At 46.7% G+C, this 24,094-nt stretch overlaps 1 protein-coding gene across 4 annotated transcripts in view; it reads left to right on the plus strand.

Moving 5' to 3' along the window:
* The window catches only part of REV3L (REV3 like, DNA directed polymerase zeta catalytic subunit), a 696,072-nt gene that overhangs the window by 512,768 nt on the left and 159,210 nt on the right, over positions 1-24,094 (plus strand). For all 4 annotated transcript variants that reach the window (XM_033939819.1, XM_033939820.1, XM_033939822.1 and 1 more), the window contains one exon: positions 507-625. In XM_033939819.1, the coding sequence (XP_033795710.1) occupies positions 507-625 (119 nt within the window). The remainder of the gene's footprint in view (positions 1-506; positions 626-24,094) is intronic.

The following is a 24,094-nucleotide window of genomic DNA, read 5'->3' on the forward strand; positions in this document are numbered from 1 at the left end:
TAAGTATTACTATTTATAAGCATTTTTCCTATTCCTATTTTATCATTTTATTGTAAACAGGCTAGATACCAGTGGATGGTCGGTATATTAAAAATTAATAAACTTGAAACTTGAAAACAAACTTTGTTTTTTTTAAATTTTGTGATTACCATTATGTATTATTAAGATTATATTGTGTGTATATGAAAAATGGATGGAAGAAATTGCATTACAATTAGTACTATTATTATGGGGGTGGAGTCAGGGGTGGAGTTTGGGCAGGTCATGGGTTGAAGCTTGGGCGGGGTACTCGGTTGGTATTTATTAGGCTTAGGGGGTACTTGACTTGAAAAGGTTGAGAAACACTGGTTTAGATGATTTACTTTGTCGTTCTTCCTTCAGTGAATGAGTTAATGCATAATAACAGAAAGCATCTGTATTGTGATTAGTGAGTGTTGGGGAAAAAGAATGGGACATTCTCTTTTTTTCTAGTGAACTAATGTTTGCTTCCTATTTCCATATTGCAGATGACAAGAAGGAAAACAGATTTGCCACTGAAAGAGATGAATACGGAGCAGACACAATGAGTGAGATCAATATAGTTGGGCGAATCATATTAAACGTTTGGCGAATGATGAGGAGTGAGGTAAAGATAAAGAAAAACACTGCATTTAACTGTGGACAAGGGAACTGCTGTATATTCTAATAGAAACTATAGGAGCATCATTTATTTGGCAAGCACTTGTATTCAGCTGATCCTAGACAGGCCTCCTCTCAACAAATAATAAAATTCAGACACTGGTCAGGGCTGTCACTGAACAAAATGACATCCAGTGTAAGGGTTGGTTTTGGCAATCCCTTTTTCTTATGGTCTTACTTACTGACAGACTGAAAAAATAGCAAAGCATGGCATCCTTCCCCTAGGGTTTGGTGCATTGGATAGTCATTATTCATTTCATCTCCTAAAGATACCTTCCTTAGCAACAGCAGCAGATGAATCCAGAGACCAATGGGATAGCACACATCTACCAGCAGGTGGGGATAGAGAAACTGATTAACAGATGATCCTATTGGCTGGCACACACCCTGCATCTCCAGTATTCTCTATCTCCCAGCAGGTGATGGTCGCTATTCAACTAGCTCCTGGATTCTGGCTGTGACTGGACCTTTATTTTCTCCTGTTGAGCTCTTCTCTTCAGTGAGACAGGGGTGTCCGGCTGAGCGGTGCTGGCTTTAGAGGTTACACTTGGGCCCCCCCAGTTCCCTGCCTCACCCTCCCTCTGATGATAAAGGGTCTGCCTTAGTCCCTATTTTGTCTTCTTTCCCTTAAAAAAAAAAAAAAAACAATAGGGACTCCACAGCTGCATTTTTGCCCTGCTAGTGCTGAGCAGCCGGCATTTCCCGGCATCTACCGGCACTGTTCAATAGGTTGTGAGTATGTGTTTCATTCTACTTGTATTTGAACTTTGTGGTTGTGTGAGAGCTGGGGGTTCTTGACTATGGCAGTTTTATTGTGTGGTGGAAATTTGGTTTTGTATGAGGTCGCTTCGGTAAAGGGCCTTCCACTCGTTTGAGGGAGTCTGTGCCTTCCAGTGCATAAGTGAGGAGAGCTTTTTTTCATTCCCTTGCGCTAGTGCTGCGGCGTTGGTAGTTTCTGGGGAGTGATTTTCTTGGCGTTGCCGCAGCCCATGGGATGGTGCATATTTGTGCGGCTCACAGTGTGGCCTTGGGGAGGTGAGGACGGCTCCGGGTGTGTTATGCTTTGCCTGGATTGGAGCCGGGTCTTTCCAGAGCGCAAGTGGTGCGTGCTTGTTCTCCACTGCTGTGGAGAACTGAGCGCCTTTCCTACTTTTCCTCCTCGAGGTGTATTTTGAAATGTGTATTATGAACTGTGTAGGCCACAGCTGAATGGTTTTATATATATATACATACACTTCGGCTATGGGCTCCGAGTCTGTTGTTGTGGCACTGTTATCGGAGCCGGCCTGTTTTGGCGCGAAACAGTCACGCGCTTGGGTTGCCTGCACCGCGTCACTCGGGGAGTTATTTTAGGTGGCTGACTTTCTCAGCGCGTATCTCGACTTCTCCTTTTCGGGGCTGTGTGCTTATGTTTCGGCTATGAGCTCAGAGTCTGTTTTTAACAGCACTGTTCTAGGAGCCGGCCGGTTTTGGCGCAAAACTGCCACGCGCTTGGGTCACCGGTGCCGCGGCATTCAGGGAGTTATGGTATGCTGCTGACTTTCTCAGCGTGTACCGCGGCTTCTCTTTTTCAGGGTCGAATACGTCAGCCCTGTTGAAAACAGCTTTGACCCATTTTGCGGTGATCAAGTTTGCTGTGTGGGGGCTTCACTTGACGAGAAGCAGCTCGTTGTTCTTGGGGCTGTCCGGTTATGTGCCTAGGCACTTACACGAACGGTTCTGCCCTGGGTTTGGCTTCCTGCGCTCAGTTATGCTACGTAATGGGTTGGCTGACGGCACAGTGAAGTATGTGACAAGGGGGTGCCCATGTTTCATTCAGGTAGTTCATTGCCTCACTCGGGGTTCCTGTATCGTGAGGCTGTTTGGAGGTTTCATTAGTCTTTCTGCCTAGGTACAGTGCTGCGTGTATCTGGTAGTGCTCTAGGCATATTTCTTCACGGTAGTATGAAGGAATTCCGAGTTGGGGGGACTATCTTGGGGCCTGATGGCACTTCTCTTCTTCCGGTGGGCCAGAGTGTCTCCAGGGTCCAGAATGTCTCCAGCTTCTCGCGTAGAGGTCGCCATCATGGCGCTTGCTAGACAGCCCCCCACTCTAGTAGAACGGGCTAGGAGGCTGCTGATACCTAGGAGTACCTCTTCTTACAAATTCTTAGGGTGACATGCGCTGTATGCCTGTTGAAATCATCCCTTACGCTTTCTTTTGGAGTGGAAGCATTGTCTGTTTTCCGGCAAGGTACAGATCATTTCTATGGAGAGGCGAATGCTGCTTCTGGATTGCGCCTAGTGAGTCTTGACTTCCCTTTGCTTGCATGAAGTTAAGGCGGGTTGCAGTGTGTCCTCATGCTCCCTTTTACATCGCAAGACTGGGTTTTTCCAGGTTTGCATTTTTGAATCATCTTATTCCATAGAAACATAGAAACAATAGACGGCAGATAAGGGCCCACGGCCCATCTAGTCTGCCCACCTTAATGTCCCTCCCCTACCTTTGCCCTGTGAATAGATCCCATGTGCCGATCCCATTTGGCCTTAAAATCAGGCATGCTGCTGGCCTCAATCACCTGTAGTGGAAGACTATTCCAGCGATCAACCACTCTTTCAGTGAAAAAGAATTTCCTGGTGTCACCTCGTAGTTTCCCGCCCCTGATTTTCAACGGATGCCCTCTTGTTGTCGTGGGACCCTTGAAAAAGAAGATATCTTCCTCCGCCTCGATGCGGCCCGTAAGATACTTGAACGTCTCGACCATGTCCCCCCTCTCTCTGCGCTCCTCGAGCGAGTATAGCTGTAATTTGTCAAGCCGTTTTTCGTATGGTAGATCCTTGAGTCCCGAGACCATCCGGGTGGCCATTCTTTGCATCGACTCCAGTCTCAGCACATCCTTGCGATAATGCGGCCTCCAGAATTGCACACAGTATTCCAGGTGGGGCCTCACCATGGATCTATACAATGGCATAATGACTTCCGCCTTACGACTGACGAAACCCCTTCATATGCAGCCCATGATTTGTCTTGCCTTGGACGAAGCCTGCTCCACTTGATTGGCAGACTTCATGTCCTCACTGACGATTACCCCCAAGTCTCGTTCTGCTACCGTTTTTGCTAGGATCTCGCCATTAAGGGTATAAGACTTGCATGGATTCTGGCTGCCCAGGTGCATAACTTTGCATTTTTTGGCATTGAAGTTGAGTTGCCATGTCCTAGACCATCGCTCCAGTAGGAGTAGGTCGTGCATCATGTTGTCGGGCACTGAATCTTCGTCTGTTGTGCATTTGCCCACTACATTACTCAGTTTGGCGTCATCGGCAAATAATGTTATTTTACCTCGAAGCTCTTCTGCCAAGTCTCTTATAAAGATGTTGAATAGGATTGGGCCCAAGACTGAGCCCTGTGGTACTCCACTAATCACCTCCGTCATTTCGGAGGGGGTGCCGTTCACCACCACCCTTTGGAGCCTACCTCCAAGCCAGCTCCCAACCCATTTCGTCAATGTGTTACCTAATCCTATAGAACTCATCTTGCTCAGTAACCTGCGGTGTGGTACGCTATCGAATGCTTTGCTAAAGTCCAGGTACACGATGTCCAGGGACTCCCCAATATCCAGCTTCCCCGTTACCCAGTCAAAGATTTCAGATTCTTTCTTTGTGTCACCAGGTATTGATCTTCCAAAGGTTATGTTCGTGCGAGACCCCTTTTTCAGTGTTACTGGTACTCGGGGCAGTAGTTTTAGTTCTTCCGGATCTAAGGGCAGTCATTCCATTTACTTCAGGGTGCCTAAGGTGGGGGAATTGGTCAGATGGGATCTGGATCTCGATCTGGTCACTTAGTTTCTCAGAGTTAGACATTTCCAGAGTAAAACGGTGAGAATATTTACAATTTCCCTATGGACACCGAATTTGCACTATCTTCGCTTAGCTCTCATCGAGCATCACTATCAGTTTTGGCGGATGCCATTTGGCCTAGCCACGGCTCCATGAACATTTTAGAACATGAGGGCAGTAGTGGCATTTTGGCGCAAACAGGGGATTCAGGTACTTTCTTTCTTAGACAACTGCTTGATTTGGATGTATTCCAGCCAGGTCAATTTGTCAGACAATGCGATGTTTCTTTTCTCTGAACTTCTTTTCGTCAATTCTTTGGATGTGACTCTTCAAATTTCCTAGTAGCTCTTTTCTCCTATACTAAATATTGGAATATCAGGGGATGTTGCTCACGGGAGAGAGGAATGTGTTTCTTCCCAGCGACTAGGGCGACAGGTTGCAGTCTCAGGTTTGCTTTCTTCGGTCACCAAGTATAAGAGTATGGGATCCTGTACAGGTTCTAGGATCTATGGGGGTGACTCCACTGGGAACTTCATCTCGCTTTTACATGAGAACGCTACAGCAGTCGCTTTTGTTCCAGTGGTTCCCGGTGTCTCAAGGCTCCAATTGAAGTAGTGACAGAAAAAGGAACACAGGCGAGATAGTATGCCTTAGAAGACCGGACGGAAGTTACGTGGAAGCAGATTCCGATAAAGCCGAACTACTGAATGAATACTTCTGCTCAGTCTTCACCTGTGAGGCACCGGGACACGGTCCGCAGTTGAAGGCAACACAAAGCACAGAAGACCCGTTTCAGAATTTTGAGTTCACACCAGGTGAAGTTTACAGTGAACTGGCAAGACTCAAGGTGAACAAAGCCATGGGACCAGACAATTTGCACCCAAGAGTGCTCAGAGAATTGAGCGATGTTCTGGCGAAACCGTTGGCTGAGCTATTCAATCTCTCCCTAAGTAAGGGGAAAGTTCCCCTGGACTGGAAATTAGCTAATGTCGTTCCTCTGCATAAAAAGGGTTGCAGGGCAGAGGCTGCGAATTATAGACCGGTGAGTCTAACATCAATAGTGTGCAAACTCATGGAAACACTAATTAAAAGCAAATTGGACACGATCTTGAATGAAGGGAATCTTCGGGATCCCAGTCAGCATGGATTCACCAAGGGTAGGTCCTGCCAATCCAATCTCATCAGCTTCTTTGACTGGGTAACAAGAAAGTTGGACTTGGGAGAGTCTTTGGACGTCGTGTACCTGGACTTCAATAAAGCTTTTGACAGTGTCCCACACTGCAGGCTGCTAAGCAAGATGGAATCGATGGGGTTAGGAGAGACACTAACTGCATGGGTCAATGATTGGCTGAGTGGCAGACTTCAGAGGGTGGTGGTTAATGGTACCCTCTCTAAAACATCGGAGATGACCAGTGGAGTGCCGCAGGGCTCAGTCCTGGGTCCACTCCTTTTCAACATATTCATAGGGGATCTGACTCAAGGGCTTCAAGGTAAAATAACACTATTCGCCGATGACGCCAAACTATGTAATATAGTAAGTGAATGCAGTTTACAGAATTATATGGCGCAGGACCTGCTTACATTGGAAAGTTGGTCCTCAACCTGGCAGCTAGGCTTCAATGCTAAGAAATGTAAGGTCATGCACCTCGGAAGCGGAAATCCATGCAAGACGTACTTCTTGAACGGAGAAACTTTAACTAGGACTTTAGCAGAACGAGATTTAGGAGTAATCATCAGTGCAGACATGAAAACTGCCAATCAAGTGGAGAAGGCTTCATCTAAGGCAAGGTAGATATTGGGTTGTATCAATAGAAGTTTCGTCAGCCGAAAGCCTGAAGTCATAATGCCGTTGTACAGGGCCATGGTGAGACCTCATCTGGAGTACTGTGTGCAATTCTGGAGGCCACATTACAGTAAAGATGTGCGCAGAATTGAATCGGTTCAACGGATGGCCACCAGGATGATCTCGGGGCTCAAGGGTCTCTCGTACGAAAAGAGACTGAACAAATTGCAGCTCTACACTCTTGAAGAACGTAGGGAGAGGGGAGACATGATCGAAACATTTAAGTACCTCACGGGACGTGTCAAAGTGGAAGATGATATTTTCTTTCTCAAGGGACCCTCGTCCACAAGAGGGCACCCGCTCAAACTCAGGGGCAGAAAATTTCATGGCGACACCAGAAAGTATTTCTTCACAGAGAGAGTGGTTGATCATTGGAACAAGCTTCCAGTGCAGGTGATCGAGGCAGACAGCGTGCCAGACTTTAAGAATAAATGGGATACCCATGTGGGATCCCTACGAGGGTCAAGATAAGGAAATTGGGTCATTAGGGCATAGACAGGGGGTGGGTAAGCAGAGTGGGCAGATTTGATGGGCTGTAGCCCTTTTCTGCCGTCATCTTCTATGTTTCTATGTTAATAGACTCCTCGAGCATCGCTCAAAATAATTGGGTATTGAGCGAGATTACTCTTTTCCTAGGCGTTCCTTGATCTTTGCTGGACTGGCTCAAAGTCGCCAAACATCCCAGGCTGTCGGGTTGGAGGGCTCCGTGCCTTCGCTCCTCAGCACAAGGAGTCGGTACTCGTTCATTCTTATGGACTGAAGCTCGGTCAGGCTACTATTACAGGAGTTTCAGACCATTCTTCACGGAATGTCGATAAAGGTCTTTTAGGCCGGTGTTATGACAGTAGTATTTCTCTACATCCGGGAAAGTACATGAGGTACTCAATTGGCGAGTAATGTAATGGTGCTACTTAAGTGGGTGGAACCTCATCTTCCTCTTCTATCAGCGTTTAATGTTACAGGACAGGATAAGGGTTTAGATAGCCTTTCTCTCCGCAAACTCTGAACGTGGACCGTCTATTGTACGTTCAAATGTACAGCGCTATGTACGCCTTTCAGCGTTTTAGAAATAATAAATAGTAGTAGTAAAATCTTCTACATCCTGGAAATTGGAGCTATTTGCTCAGGCGTTCCAGCTCTTTGAATAAAGGTGAGATCTCCTGGAGCTAGACCTAATGGCCTCATCTCAAAATTCAGAGCTTCCTAGCTTCTTCAGCAGACGCAGGGAGTGACAGTCAGAGGGGGTAGCAGCGTTGCTTCTTTCTCTCCTCTGGTTTCTCTTTTTAGGTTTTTTCCCCTGGCTGATGATTGGATGGATTTGCCATCTCAAGCTCGCTTTCAGGGCACAGTAATTAGAGAACCTCCAGCTTGGCTGCGCTGTCCTTGCTATGCGGATCTGATGAGTTTTTCGACGGACAAACTGTTGAGATTCTTGGTATCGCCAGATTTTCTCACCTAGAGTCCGTTCAACATGGATATTTGTCCTATTTTGGTATTACGACCTAGCTTTTGAGAAGTCATGGCTGACGTGTAGGGGTTATGCGAAGCAGGTTCTTTCTTCTCTTCTCTTGGTGATGCAGACGTCTTCACCTGTGGTTTATGCTTCTGTTTGGAGGCTTTTCCTTTTTTGGGTACTTCTCAACATTGGCATTCTTCCTGAGTTCTATGCTTTGTATTCTTTCTTTTTTGGCACAAGTGTATTGCCAAGGGCTTAGCGTTCAATTCCCTTTAACTTCATGTGGCAATCTTAGCTTGTTACATGGGCTTGGTATCTCGCTCTTCGCTTACTTTTTGGCTTCATGTAGTTCAGTTCCTATAAGGAGTACAGTATTTTCGTACACCTCTTCAGAAGCCCTATCCAGAGTGCAATCTTCAGGTGCTTCTTCGCAGTTTCCAGAAGGCTTAGTTTCAACCTTATCTTTTGAGACTCTAAAAGGTGGTGCCGTTGAACACAGTGTTTCTTGTGGCCATGGCTTCCGCTCTGCGGTTTTCTGAGTTGCAGGCCTTGTACAGCGGGGATTCTTATTTCTGATTTACAAATTCTGGTGTGTCAGTTAGGACAGTACTGTTATTTCTTCCTAAGGTGGTGTCATCCTTTCTTTTCTGCTGCTCTCACTTTTCCTTCTTTCTTCTTGGGAGGCGAGCTTTTCATCTCTGCATTTTTTTAAAGTGCGTAGCATTTTCCTCCATCTGTAGGTTTCTACCGACTTTTAGTCATTTAGATCACCTCTTTTTCAAGGGATGCTACAAGCGTATGGCAGCGTCCAAAGCCTCCATCGCTCAAAGGGGTCCAGGAGGGCGTCCTTTACACTTACTTGGCAGATGAACTTCATGACCCTTCAGTAAGAGCAATGGCAGCTACTTGGACATAGTACACAGGTTTTTTCCTTGGAGGAGTTTTGTCATGCGGGTACTTGGTCTTCCAAGCTTACTTTTTCTCAGCATTACCGGTTGGATGTGGGAGCGCATGCGGAGGCAGCATTTAGTGCTTCGGTTGTTGCGGAGGCGGCGTTTGCTTCCCAACCAGTTTGAGGATTGCTTTGCTACATCCCATTGGTCTCTGGATTCATCTGCTGCTGTTGCTAAGGAAGGAAAAATTATGTTCTTACCTGTTAATTTTCTTTCCTTTAGACGCAGCAGATGAATCCAGAGCCCCACCGTTTCTGGATTTTGACTGTCGGTTTTTTCTTTTGCAAATTTCGGCATCTGTTATTATTGATAGTTGTATTCGGTATTATTACCTTTAGAAATTTGTTATGGGAAAGAAGTTTTTTAAATGCTAAGCATTTGGATGGTTATGGATGCTTGGGCAAGGAGCAATACTGGAGATGCAGGGGGCGTGCCAGCCAATAGAACCACCTGTTAATCAGTTTCTCTATCTCTGCCTGCTGGTAGATGTGTGCTATCCCATTGGTCTCTGGATTCATCTACTGCGTCTAAAGGAAAGAAAATTAACAGGTAAGAACATAATTTTTCCTTGAGTCTTTTGGCACTAAAGTCTGTTGCTAGCTCACAACAACAAGAGGGCACCAAACATGTGCAAAACCCAAGAAGATCTAGGATTGAGATGCATGAGCCTCAGAACAGGGGTTACTGGAGTGAACCATTTGTCTACTAAAGGCAACTGTGCTCAGAGGATAGCTATCCCTTTTTTCAGGAGTATATATCTCCTCAAGTACACCCAAGTCCCACTGTTCAGTCGTGCACATAAGTTCTTCACCCCCTAAACTGTACTGTTCCCTCTGGTTTTTCCAGCCCAAATGCATGACCTTGCATTTCTTAGCATTAAATTTTAGCTGCCAAATTTCAGACCATTCTTAAAGCTTCGCCAGGTCTTTCTTAATGTTATTCACACCATCCTGGGTATCCACTCTATTGCAGATTTTCATATCATCCGCAAAGAGGCAAATCTTACCTGACAGCCCTTCAGCAATATCGTTTATAAAAATGTTAAAAAGAACAGGCCCAAGAACAGACCCTTGAGGCACACCACTGGTAACATCCCATTCCTCATAGCGATCTCCATTGATCACTACCGTCTGTCAACTTCCACTCAACCAATTCCTGACCCAGCCCTTCACTCTGGGACCCATCCCAAGGGCACTCAGTTTATTTATCAGATGTCTGTGTGGAACACTGTCAAAGGCTTTGCTAAAATCTAAATACCCACATCTAGGGCACATCCTCAATCCAATTCTCTGGTCACCCAGTCAAAGAAATTGATCAGATTTATCTAATACCTACCTCTAGTGAATCCATGTTGCTTCTGGTCCTGTAATCCACTGGATTCCAGAAACTTCATCATTCTCTGTTTTAAAAGCATTTCTATTAATTTGCTTACCACAGAAGTCAGACTTACTGGTCTGTAATTCTCTACTTCTTCCTTACTTCCACTTTTGTGAGAAGGACCACATTCCAGTCCTGTGGTACTACTCCTGACATTACAATGGCCGGACTTGATGGACCGAAGGTCTGATCCGGAGATGGCATTTCTTATGTTCTTATGTTCTTATGATTAATGTAACTCATTTGGCTGCATTCATCAGGCCTAAATGAGGCTATTCATAAACAGCTTGCTGATGTACCATTACAGGAGAGAATCTCTTTGGAGAAACGTTGTAGAGGCCATGGATATCACAACATGCTTTCTGCTTCATGTTGTATATCTCAAGAGGTACCAGAATAAATTCCATATCTGACTTTAATTTTCTGTGATTATTCTCTAGTTCTTCATTGGAAAACCTTTAAAATGGTATTCTTTAGCATCCCTCCAGACCGGCACAGAAATGGATGGCCCCGTCCCCTGCTCAATCCGGCTTCCGAACAGGCCACAGCACAGAGTCAGTACTCCTAGATATCATCGATGACAGCTGGTCAATACTCGACAAAGGCAGCGATGCCCTACTAGTCCTACTTGACCTTAGTGCTGCCTTTGACATGGTCGACCACCACCTCCTCATATCCAGACTCTATGACCTTGGAATCAAGGACTCTGCCGTCCAATGATTCATCTCCTTCCTCCACCCAAGGACCCAAACTGTCCTACTAGGGACGCACAAATCTAACCCCAAGCCTATCAAATATGGCGTTCCCCAAGGCGCCCTTCTATCCCCCCTCCTATTCAACCTCTACATCAGACCTGTCATTGATATAGCGCAGAAGTAAACTAAACTAAACTAAACCTTAAGTTTATATACCGCGTCATCTCCACAGAAGTGGAGCTCGACACGGTTTACAGGAATTAAAAACAAAGAAAGGAGCTCCAATGGAAGTAAGGAGGGCTTGGTAAACAGGAAGGAGAGGGGGGAGGGAGGGGGAAGTTACATTTTGGAGAAAAGCCAGGTTTTCAGATGTTTTCTGAAGTGTTGTAGGGAGGTCGCACTCCGAAGATGGGCAGTAAAGCTGTTCCACAGTTCGGTGATCCTGAAGAGGAGGGACGTTCCAAGTTTTCCTGTGTGGGAAACGCCATTTAGCGAAGGGAAGGATAGTTTGAATTTCTGGGTGGATCTGGTGGAATGAGTACTCGAGAGCCAAGAAAGAGGAAAGAGGGGAGGAAGGATGCTGTGAAGAGATTTGAAGGTAAGACAGGCGCATTTGTAGCGAACCCTAAGGAAGACTGGGAGCCAGTGAAGCTTAGACAGAAGAGGGGAGACATGGTCGAATTTGCCTTTTGCGAAGATTAGTTTAGCTGCGGTGTTCTGAATCCGCTGAAGTCTGATAAGACTTTTCTTTGTTAGGCTTAGGTAGATGGAATTGCAGTAATCCAGCCTGGAAAGAATGATGGATTGGACAAGGACAGCGAAATGTTGCTGGTGGAAGCAGGATCTGACTTTCCTTAGCATATGAAGATTGAAAAAGCATTTTTTTACTAGGGAGTTGATGTGTTCGTTAAAGGACAATGTAGAGTCAATGATGATGCCCAGAACTTTGCTAGAGTGCTCAAGCTGCAGAGTGGTGCCAGAGGGAAGTGGGATGAGGGAGAGCCCAGGATTGGAGATTTGTTATGCAAGTTGAGATGTTGTCAGAGAGGTTGGTGCGGTTAGAGTCAGTTTCAAGAAGGACAAGGATGTCGTCGGCATAGGTGTAAAGTGTCTCAGAGGTAGATAGGTGGAGGAGTTTCAGGGAGGACATATAAACATTGAAAAGAATCGGAGATAGAGGTGAACCCTGGGGGACTCCGCAGAGCGGTTTCCAAGGGGAGGATGAGGTACCATTCATGTTAACGAAGTAGGAGCGGGAACGTAAGAATTTTGAGAACCAATCTAGAACTGTGGAATTTATGCCAATTTCGGAGAGTTGGAGGAGTAGTATGTCGTGGTGGACAATGTCGAAAGCTGCAGAGAGAGTCGAATTGAAGAAGGACAGCGAACTTGTTGCAGGAGTGGAGTTATTGGACCTTTGAGATCAAAGAGGCTAAGAGAGATTCAGTGCTGTAGTTGGGTCTGAATCCATGTTGGTAGGGTAGGAGAATGGAGAATCTCTCAAGATAGGATGAGAGTTGGGTGGCTATGATAGATTCTAGCATTTTGGTCAGGAGAGGGATGTTGGCTATTGGGCGATAGCTGGAAGGAGTGGAGGGGTCCAGATCAGCTTTTTTCAAGAGAGGGGATAAGGAGATGCGTCCCATTTCTGTCGAAAATAGGCCTGAGAGCAGGGCGGAGTTTAAGAGTTTGGTGAGAGATGAAATGGCCTGAGCTGGAATGTTCTCGTATAAGTAGGAGGGGAAAGGATCTAAGGTGCAGTTGCAAGATTTTAACTTGAGGCAGAGTTTAGAGACTTGGGAGTCAGAAACGAGCTCAAAGGCGGTCCAGGATCTATCGGCTGTTATATGGTTGGCTTCGGTTAGATTAGGTGTGGAGGTAGTGAGCACCAGAGAGTTGTAGGCGGGGGTTGGGGGAAAGGAGCATCGTAATGTAGTCACTTTCTCATTGAAGAAATTTGCAAGATCGTTAGCAGATGGAGAAGAGGGGAGTGAGGAGGAATCGTGTTTAGAGGATATGGAACGCCAAATATTGAACAAAGTGTTACTTTGGTTGTTGGAGCTGCAGATTTTGTTGCCTACGCCAATGACATCCAGCTGCTCCTCTCTCTAGGCGAAAACTGATAGTCCCAAATTGCTAACCTCCAACACTACCTCTCTGACATGAAAACCTGGATGACAAACAACAAACTACAACTGAACGCCTCTAAGACCGAACTCTTATGGATCAGGAAAAAAACACCAAATACACACGCCCAACACTATCATGGGACTCCACTCTACTAATGGCAACCGATCAAGTACGCAGCCTAGGAGTAACCTTAGACGGACACCTATCCCTATCCCCCACATATCCCAAGTAGTCTCTACCTCCTTCTACTACCTCCGCCAACTGAGAAGGATCTAACCCTACATCTACACACCTGACCTAGCCCAACTCCTCTACGCATATGTCCTCTCCAGAATGGATTACTGCAACTCCCTATTTAATGGAATAGCCAAAAAAGATCTTAAGCGCCTCCAACGGGTCCAAAATGCAGCTATCCGCCTCCTACACAGCCTCAACTACCATGATCCCATCTCCCCAGCACTCCGTGCTGAACACTGGCTCCCAATTAACCCAACGCTGTGCATTCAAGGCTCAGGCCTATTTTCGACAGAAATGGGATGCATCTCCTTATCCCCTCTCTTGAAAAAAGCTGATCTGGACCCCTCCACTCCTTCCAGCTATCGCCCAATAGCCAACATCCCTCTCCTGACCAAAATGCTAGAATCTATCATAGCCACCCAACTCTTGGGGATGACCTGGTCTATAAACTTAAGTTTCAGTTTAGTTTAGTTCGGGCTTGTTGGATCTGTTTAGGGAATTTTTCTGGTCCCTTTTGCTGTCTGGATAGAACATGGGGGTCCTACCAACTTCAGGGGTGCCATACTCAAAAAGGTTGAGTCCCTCCCCCACCATTCTCTCCCCCCCACCTCCCCAGGTTTTCTGTGTTTAGAGGAGCCTCAACTGTACGCCTTGCCACTGATCCCAGCACTAACTACATTTTAGAGTGCCATGTGGGGTCTGCTCTAACTTGATACAGTTGGTGAGCTGTGAGAAGTTTTAAAAATAAAAAGCACCACACAAGAAATAAACAGAGCCTAAAGTGGTCCTGAGACCGCTGTTTTTGTACAGCGTTGTTATACGTGGGTTTTTGGCGCATTCAGTATGAGCGCTTCGAGAAGCAGCACAAACTAAACTAAACCTTAAGTTTGTATACCGTATCATCTCCATAAAGATAGAGCTCAGCACGGTTTACAGGTAATTCAATAAGTGAGGGAAGGACATAATAAGAAATTAGAGGTTATGAAGAGGATAGCTAGCTTTACATTTTAAATAGATAGCTTTATGTTTTGGAGAAAAGCCAGGTTTTCAGATGCTTTCGGTATAATTGGAATGAGCCTAGGTTCTGCAGCGGGGCAGGGAGGTTATTCCAAAGCTCAGTGAATTTGAAGAAAAGGGATTTCCCTAATTTACCTGCATACATGATGCCTTTTAACGAGGGAAAGATAGTTTGAGTATGTGGGCAGATCTGGTAGTGTCAGGTCTCGAAGAATTCCAGGATAGTGGGATTAGGGGAGGAAGAATGCCATGTAGGATCTTGAATATTAGGCAGGTACATTTAAAGTGAATCCTAGAAATCACCAGAAGCCAGTGAAGTTTTGACAGAAGTGGGGAAACATGATCGAATTTGCTTTTGCGAAGATCAACCTAGCCGCAGTGTTCTGGATCCGCTGAAGTCTTTGAAGATTTTTCTTGGTTAGACTTAGATAGATGGAATTACAATAGTCCAGTCTGGAAAGAATGATTGATTGTACAAGGACAGCAAAATGTTGTTGGCGGAAGCAGGATCTCACTTTCCTCAACATTTGAAGACAAAAAAAAAACATTTTTTTACCAGAGAGTTGAGGTGATCATTAAAGGAAAGTGTAGAGTCAATAATGATGCCCAGAATTTTGCTTGAGAATTCGATCTGCAGTGTGGGACCAGAAGGTAGTGGAATGAGCGTGGGTAACTGATCTAATTTTGTACCAAGCCAGAGTAGTTTTGTTTTGGACTCATTCAGCTTCATTTGTACAGGTGTGTTTTATGTGGGTGCCGAGCAGTGGATGTGGCTGGCGGGTGCAAGGAATATTCCAGCTGCCTTAAAGGGGACCCGGCTTTGAGTATCGACATATCCGGCTCCCCTTCATGTGCGAACAATCTAATCTAATCTAATCCTTAGGTTTGTATACTGCATCATCTTCACATTCGTAGAGCTCGGCGCGTTTTACATTTGAAGAAATAGGAACTACAACAGAGGGTTAGAGATAGAAGTGTGAAGAAAATTTAGAGGACTTGGGATGCCAAGACATGATAGAGACTTTTAAAATATTAAAAGGATTCGACAAAATAGAGCAAGACACATCGTTATTCACCTTGTCCAATGTGACTCGGACAAGAGGTCATGGATTGAAGCTGAGGGGCACCAGACCCAGGACAAATATCAGGAAATTCTGCTTCGCACAACGAGTGGTGGACGCTTGGAATGCACTCCCGGAGGAGGTCGTGATGGAGACCACCATTCCGGGATTCAAGGGCAAGTTGGATGCACACCTTCTCGCAAATCACATTGAGGGATATGAGTAAACAAGGTTTCTCAACAGGGAACACCTGGCTTGGCCTCCGCAGGTGCGGGTCGCCGGACTAGATGGACCAAGGGTCTGATCCGGCGAAGCCATTTCTTATGTTCTTATGTATATAAGAGTATCCTTGATTCCTAAGTTGGAGGGAGACTTACATATTTGAGAAAAGCCAGGTTTTCAGATGTTTGCGGAAAACGTAGAGAGAGCTCAAGTCCGAAGAGGGGAGGTAAGGTTGTTCCAAAGCTCAGTGATTTTGAAGAGAAGGGAGATCCCTAGCTTTCCAGTGTAGGAAATGCCTTTTAGCGAGGGGAAGGATAGTTTTAATTTGTGGGAGGATCTGGTGGTATTAGGGTTTGAGGAATTCCAAGAAAGAGGGATAAAGGGGGGGAGGATACCGTTTAGGCGGGAGGTACTGGTGAAACCCAGGCCTCACCTCTGCCCATGCCTGGACTTCCTTGGCTGCCAGCGGTCTGTCAGATTTAGGCTTGCGGACCGCTGGAGATTTCCTTGTCGCTGGGGCTGGGACTGCTACCAGTGTTTCTGTAGTGATGTTGGCAAGTTTGGCTTTGGTGCAGCATTTGATTTCAGGTGCCAGTTTAGTGGCAGTGCTTCTCTCAGTTTTTGGCGGAAAACATATCCATTTTGCTCACTGCCTCAGGCGACCTTCCTCCTATCTTAGAGAGTCAGGAACAGGTCTTAAATGTGTGTTCAGCTTATGCTATGATTTCTAGATTGCTGCCGGGGTTGTTGAGCCCTGATTTTATGTTAGCCATGTGCACAGCTTATTTACAGGCAGCTGGGGGTCCTGCTTCAATTCTGGGGGTAGTCTGTGGGGGTCTTTCTCTTCCACAGCCAAACCTGTTCAGTCTCCTGTTACGGTTGCTGGACTGGTTCTTAAGATTGAGCTGGGAGCTCCTTTTTTCTCTGAGGACTTTCTTAAGAGATAAGACTCAACAGGTGACCCTTGAGGGGAGGAATGCTGGCCTAGTGCCTAACCCTTAGTAAGCCTGATTCTAAGAGAGAAGTTGTAGAGGATCAGCAGGCCCACCCCTAGCTCATTTTTTTTACTTATCCCAGGACAAGCAGGCAGGATATTCTCAACATGTGGGTGACGTCACCAACGGAGCCCCGCAGCAGATGGCCTCACAAGCAGACTTGCTTGAAGATCTTTGTAAGAGCTTACGAGTGCTGCACCGCCCATGTGTGAGTGCCTTCTTTCCCGAATCAGGGCGCGCGTCTCCTGTGAGGTACCTCAGTTCAACGTTTTCCGCGGAGCCGAGAAGTCTTGTTCACTTCAGCTCTGCAGCTCTTCATTGCCTTCTCGCACCGCAGCTTTGTTATTTTCTTTGTCGCTGTGCCCGCACATCTTGTATTTTCTTTTTGCCTAAAAAAAAAACAAAAAACTTTTTTTATCCTGTCTTTTTTCGGCCAGCGGCCTTTGGGCCTAGGCCAGGCCGCCGAACCTCGTTCCTTCATGGGTTTCACTTTTTTCTATGTCCCGGCCCCTTACTGGTTTTAAAAAGTGTAGCCAGTGCGGCCGGGTTATTTCATTCACCAACCCTCATCGTTGGTGTATTGTTTGCCTGGGTCCCGAACATTGTCCCGACACTTGTTCGCACTGTGCTACCCTTCAGCCTTGAGCCCTTCGCAGACGCCGTGCTAAAATTCTTCAACTATTTGGCACTATGGAGCAGTCTGCTGACAGAGCCTCGACTTCAGGGACGGCCTCGACTTCCAAGACCTCGACCCCAATGGTGGCCTCGACTAAGGCCTCAACCTCGGCTTCGACAACTTCGGCCTCGAAGTCCTTGGCGGCGGTCTCTTCTAAACCTTCATCTGCGGGTAAGTCTCCTGTTTCTCCTTCAGGTACCCTTCCTAAGAAGCCTCCAGAGTCTCAGGCATCCCAGGCCGTGCCCACAGTCCTGCCAACCTCTACGAGACCTCCAGCTAAGCGTGCCTCCAAACTTAGGGAATACTCATCCTCGAGGTCGCCCTCTTTGGAGCGCACTGCTGCACCTTCGAGACCTATGTTCGAGGACATGTTGAAAGCCATTTTGACCTTTCAGATTTCCTCGGTCCTGATTCAACTTGTCCCGGCCTCGACCCTGCTTCCTATGAGCCAGCCTGAGCCTCCTGTCGAAGCACCTCGAGGCAAGTCTCGAAAGTCTCATCACTTATCATCCAGTGACTCTTCGCCACCTCCTAGGGAACCTCGATCGAGGCATCACTCGAATCATTCGAGGCATCTTGCTTCCAAGCGGAGTCAAGAGTCTTCTCTCAAGCAAAAGGACTCTCCTCCTCCCAGTACTGAGTCTCCTATGCCTCGTTTATCGAGGGTCGTCGAGGCTCCTTCAAAACCTAAATACAAGTCTCGGTTTCGCAAAGCTTCTATACCTGCTGCTTCGCCTCGAAGCCCGTCCAGGTCGAAGACTCCTCCATCGAGACCACCTCAGAGGGAGTCTTCTCCTCCTGCCTCGACCCACTCCATTCCTCGGACCCCGGGGACTTCACCATCGAGGCTTCTAAAGCACAAACACTCTCACAGGTAGTGGAGCTTCCTTGGTGACCATGGTGCTGGACTCTGAGCCTCCTTCTCAATATTCCAGAGAGGCTTCTCCATCCTATTCTGCGGCTCCTAGGTCTCGCTCTCCTTCTCCTGAGGAGCCATTTTCCGCCAAGTCTGCCTCCTTTGCAAAATTTCTCTTTGACATGGGAAAAGCTCTTCAGCTGGATCTCCACTCTGACTCTAAGTACACTCCTGAGTACTCGGCCGACATGGAGTTGCCTCATCCACCCAAGGAGACCCTGAGGCTTCCTATGACTCCTGTTTTAAAACAAACTTTCCTCAGGAATATGGAAACTCCTTATTCTATTACGGCCATACCTTCTAAACTGGAATCCAAGTATCGTACCGTTTTTTGTAAGGGGTTTGAGAAATCTCAATTATCTCACCAGTCCTTAGTTGTGGAATCTTCATTAAAGAAAGCTCAACCATCTAAGATCTACACTGAGGTCCCTCCAGGTAGGGAGGGCCGTACCATGGACAAGTTTGACCGCAGGCTGTATCAGAATTCCATGATGGCAAATAGAATTCTCAACTACCAGTACATTTTCACTGCTTATTTTAATCACTTCCTCAAACTAATGCCTAAGTTTTTCCCAGCTCTTGAGGAGCAGTGTCTTCCTGAGTTCAAACAGATTATTCGTACTCTGTCACAACTTCGACTCTTCATGCTGCAAGCCACGTATGATGCTTTTGAGCTGTCATCCAGAGTTTCTGCCTTTGCGGTAGCTATGGGTCGCCTCGCTTGGCTCCGCATTGTGGACATGGACCCTAATTTGCAGGACCGTCTAGTGAACTTACCTTGCCAAGGAAATGAACTTTTTGATGATTCCATTGAGGCTGCTACAAAGCATCTCTCTGAACATGAGCGCTCTTGTGCCTCCTTGATTCGGCTGAAGGCTAAGATTCCTGCTGCTCGGCCTTACAAGCCTCCACCACATCGTTATCCTCAAAAAACGACACCAGCTTTCTCCAGGCTTCCACCTAGACGTCCGCCACAGCAGCGAAGACAGCAGAAACCTCAGACTCCTGCTGCGGCTAAACCAGCTGTCTTTTTGACGTTCTCAGTCTGAGCATACCAACCTCCCTCCATCAGACTTCTCTTCTGCCCACCATTTTTATCACCAATGGGAGCTGATCACCTCAGACCTCTGGGTTCTCAACATCCTTCGGGAGGGATACTCACTTCACTTTCTTCAAGTACCTCCAGATCTCCCTGCAAGAGAGTTTCCAGTTTGTTGCAACTTCCCCTTCTCCTTCAGGAAGCTCAGGCTCTTCTTCACCTTCGAGCTGTCAAGGAGGTTCCCTTGACCCAAGGGGACACGGGATTTTATTCCCGTTATTTTCTAGTCCCAAAGAAGACGGGGGATTTGCGACTCATTCTGGACCTCAGAGCCCTCAACAAATTTCTAGTCAAAGAGAAGTTTCGGATGCTTTCTTTACCTACTTTGTATCCCCTGATGGATCAAGGGGATTGGTTATGCTCTCTGGACCTCAAAGAGGCTTACACTCATATCCCAATTCATCCAGCCTCTCGCAGATACTTAAGATTTTGGGTGGGGAATCTTCATCTCCAATACAGAGTTCTTCCTTTCGGACTCGCCTCATCCCACAGAGTTTTCACAAAGTGTCTGGTGGTGGTGGCTGCAGCCCTCCGTACCCAGGGTCTTCAAGTTTTTCCATACCTAGACAACTGGCTCATCAAAGCCCCCTCTCAACAAGGGGTTATTACAGCGACCCGACAGACTATTAGGTTCCTCCAATGTCTGGGGTTCAAAGTCAATTTTCCAAAATCCCAGTTGCACCCCTCTCAAACTCTTCAGTTCATGGGGCTGTTCTGGACACTGTCCGGCTCAGAGCATTCCTCCCTCAACCACGCCAAGATGCTCTCATTCGTCTTTGCCATCAAGTGTCTACTCTCGCATCAATTTCAGCGAGACAAATGATGATTCTACTCGGTCATATGGCCTCTACAGTTCACATGACTCCTTTTGCCAGACTTAACCTTCGCATATCTCAGTGGACCCTGGCATCTCAGTGGCAGCAAGCTACCGACCTACTCTCTCAACACATTACAGTAACTCCTTTTTGAGACAATCTCTCTGCTGGTGGATGCTTTTTTCCAATCCTTCCAGAGGTTTGCTTTCCACACTCTTCCTCATCAGAAGGTTCTCTCGACAGACTCGTCAACCTATGCATGGGGAGCCCATCTCGATGGTCTCCGTACTCAAGGCCATTGGTCTCCTGCAGACCATCTCTGTCACATCAATCTGTTGGAACTCAAAACAATTTTCATTGCTCTCAAAGCTTTTCAACATCTTCTTCACAACAAAGTAGTTCTTGTCCGGATGGACAATCAAGTCGCCATGTACTATGTCAACAAACAGGGAGGCATGGGATCTCACTCCCTTTGTCAAGAAGCTCTGAAGCTGTGGGATTGGGCAGTTCACCACAACATCTTTCTCAGAGCTGTATACATTCAAGGTTAGCACAACTGTCTGGCGGACAAATTGAGTTGTCTTCTGCAACCTCACAAATGGACACTCAATTCCTCTTCTCTACATCTGGTGTTTGCTCAATGGGGATTCCTTCTTTGCATCTTCCCTCAACAACAAGCTGCCTCAGTTCTGCTCCCGGATATACTCGCCTCACCGCCTCGAGGCAGATGCTTTCCTCCTGGACTGGACAGGTCAGTTTCTCTATGCTTTCCCTCCATTTCCTCTGATTCTCAAGACTCTTGTCAAGCTCAAGTCGGAGCATGCCACCATGATTCTGATAGCTCCTCGGTGGCCCAGACAACCGTGGTACTCCCTTCTATTTCAACTCAGCACCAGGGAGCCTCTGCTTCTACCAGTTTTTCCCTCTCTGCTTACTCAGAGTCAGGGGTCTTTACATCATCCCGACCTGCAGTCTCTACACTTAACGGCTTGGTACTTTTCAACCTAACTGCTTCTCTACAGTTTTCTCAGTCTGTGCAGGACATTTTGGAGGCTTCCAGAAAGCCATCCACTAGGCAATGTTACGATCAGAAATGGAACAGATTTTCTGCTTGGTGTACTACTCGCCACATGGAGCCAAGATCTACCTCCTTGTCTTCAGTTTTGGATTATTTACTTCACTTATCACAATCTGGCCTCAAGTCCACATCAATCAGAGTCCATCTTAGTGCGATTGCTGCTTTCCATCAGCTTCTTGATGGGAAACCCCTGTCTGCACATCCTGTGGTTTCCCGCTTCATGAAAGGACTTTTCAATGTTAACCCACCGCTTAAACTGCTTCCAGTGGTCTGGGATCTTAATGTCGTCCTGGCTCAGTTGATGAAGCCTCCATTTGAACCAATTGATAAGGCTCATCTCAAGTTTCTCACTTGGAAAGTGGGGTTCCTCATTGCCCTCATGTCTGCTCAAAGAGTCAGTGAGTTACAAGCTATAGTTGCGGATCTACCCTTCACAGTTTTCCACCATGACAAGGTGGTTGTCCGTACTCATCCTAAATTCTTACCTAAAGTTGTTTCAGAATTTCATATTAATCAATCTGTTGTTCTTCCAGTATTTTTTCCAAAGCCTCATTCTCACCCTGGAGACATAGCGCTTCATACTTTGGACTGTAAACGTGCCTTGGCTTTCTACTTGCAACGCACTTAACCTCACAGAACAGCACCGCAACTTTTCATCTCCTTCTATCCAAATAAGTTGGGGCATCCTGTCTCGAAGCGAACCCTCTCCAACTGGATGGCTTTTTGCATCTCTTTCTGCTACTCTCAGACTGTTCTCCCTCTGCAGGGTCGAATCATGGGCCACAGCGTTAGAGCAATGGCGGCGTCTGTAGCTTTCCTCAGATCAACTCCTATTGAGGAAATCTGCAAGGCTGCCACTTGGTCCTCGGTTCATACATTCACCTCTCATTATTGTCTGGATATTTTCTCCAGAAGGGACAGCCATTTTGGCCAGTCCATTTTACTAAATTTGTTTTCTTGAGTTGCCAACTCCCCCTCCATCCCATTATGCTTAGCTTGGAGGTCACCCACATGTTGAGAATATCCTGCCTGCTTGTCCTGGGATAAAGCACAGTTACTTACTGTAACAGTTGTTATCCAGGGACAGCGGGCAGATATTCTCACAACCCACCCACCTCCCCTGGTTGGCTTCTTAGCTAGCTATCTGAACTGAGGTACCTCACAGGATAAGCGCACCCTGACTCGCGTGGGAAGGCACTCGCGCATGCGCGATGCAGCACTCATAAGCTCTTACAAAGATCTTCAAGCAAGTCTGCTTGCGAGGCTGTCCACTGCAGGGCTCCGTTGGTGGCATCACCTACATGTTGAGAATATCTGCCTGCTGTACCTGGATAACAACTGTTATGGTAAGTAACTGTGCTTTATAGTAACCTGTGAACTACTGTCTGCCTCTGGAACAGGGCATTAATTTGATAGGATTTTTCTGCCCTGTTCATTTTTTTTCTTCTAGAGCTAAGTTCATCTGCACCACATTATGGCTGGGAAACACTGTATCACCAAAGCTGCTGCTCAGGTTACAACTTCTGTCTCTGTGCAGATAGAAAATGTTACCCAGGCAGAGGGAGTAGTTCCATGTACAAGCTGTCTTCAGCTTGAATCCCTCATGAAGGAAGTAAAATAACTGAGAGAGGAGGTGGCAAGATTGAGAAGCATCTGTGAGAATGAAATGTACATCGATGAAATGGTCATGAGGTGTCAAAGATTTCCAGTAGTGGGGAAGAAGAGGCTGTGCTGAGGGAAGAAAGCTGGACTCATTACAGAACACTGCAAGATTGGTATTGTGACTACCCCCACTCTTGAACTGAAGAACCGATATTCTGACCTGGAAGTGAAGGAGATGAGAGCAACCCAAGGAGAGGAAAGACCAGAGCTTGAAATCCCCCAAAATACTGGATCTTTAACCACTAGGAGGCATAAGGTAGTGGTAGTTGGCAATTCCCTTCTGAAGGGTACAGAAGCAACCATCTGCAGACCAGAAATGATGTCACGAGAGGTATGCTGTCTGCCTGGAGCCAAAATCCAAGATGTTACGGAGAGCTTACCGAGACTCATCAAGCCTGATGACTATTTTCCGATGCTGCTCATCCACACTGGCACTAGCGATATTGCCAGGTACCCCTGCAAACATGACAAAAGAGACTTTGTGGCTCTGGGAGAGAAGGAGAGCAGGTGGTAGTCTCATTCATCATCCCTGTCGAGGGTAAAGGCGTTTGGGGGACAGACTTAAAGATCTCAATCTGTATACTTTGGAGGAAAGGCGGAAGAGTGGAGATATGATAAAGTCGTTTAAATACCTACGTAATGTAAATGCACATGAATCGAGTCTCTTTCATTTGAAAGGAAATTGCAATGAAAGGGCATAGGATGAAGTTAAGAGGTGATAGACTCAGGAGTAATCTAAGGAAATACAGTGGAGCCTTGGTTTATGAGCATAATTCGTTCCAGAAGCATGGTCGTAAACTAAATTGCTCGTATACCAAATTGCTCATATATCAAAGTGTGTTTCCCCATAGAAATGAATGGAAACTCACTTGATTCGTGTCCCCCTCTGAGGCCACCAGTGCTGCTTCACCTTACCCCCAACCCTCGAGGCCACCGGCGCTGCTCCCCCCCTCCCCCCCCCCCCGGAGAGAGCGAGACCAGAAGGCCTTGAGCATGCGCAGATGCTAAAGGCCCAGCCATGAGGAGGATCTTTGGGCACTGGCATAGGCATGTCCTGTGCGTTGGTGCTGGTTCCGGTGCCAAATTGGGGTAAGGGATGTTGTTTGGGTGCTCGGCGGAGGATGCCGGATCGCAGGGGGGCTAATGCGAGCGGGGGGATGTCGGATTGCCGGGGGGGGGGGCACTCACAAATTGAGTCAATGCTTGGTTTGTGAGGCACGATTTGCAGAAATGTTTTGCTCGTCTTGCAAAACACTCGCAAACCGCGGTTTGACTGTACTTTATTCTTTAACAACTTTCCAGACCAGCATAGGTTAATTTTACAAGCAGGTTATGTCTCATCATGACCAGCAAGTGGAGACTGAGGCA

Source organism: Geotrypetes seraphini, chromosome 3 (assembly GCF_902459505.1).
Source record: "Geotrypetes seraphini chromosome 3, aGeoSer1.1, whole genome shotgun sequence".
NCBI lineage: Eukaryota > Metazoa > Chordata > Amphibia > Gymnophiona > Dermophiidae > Geotrypetes > Geotrypetes seraphini.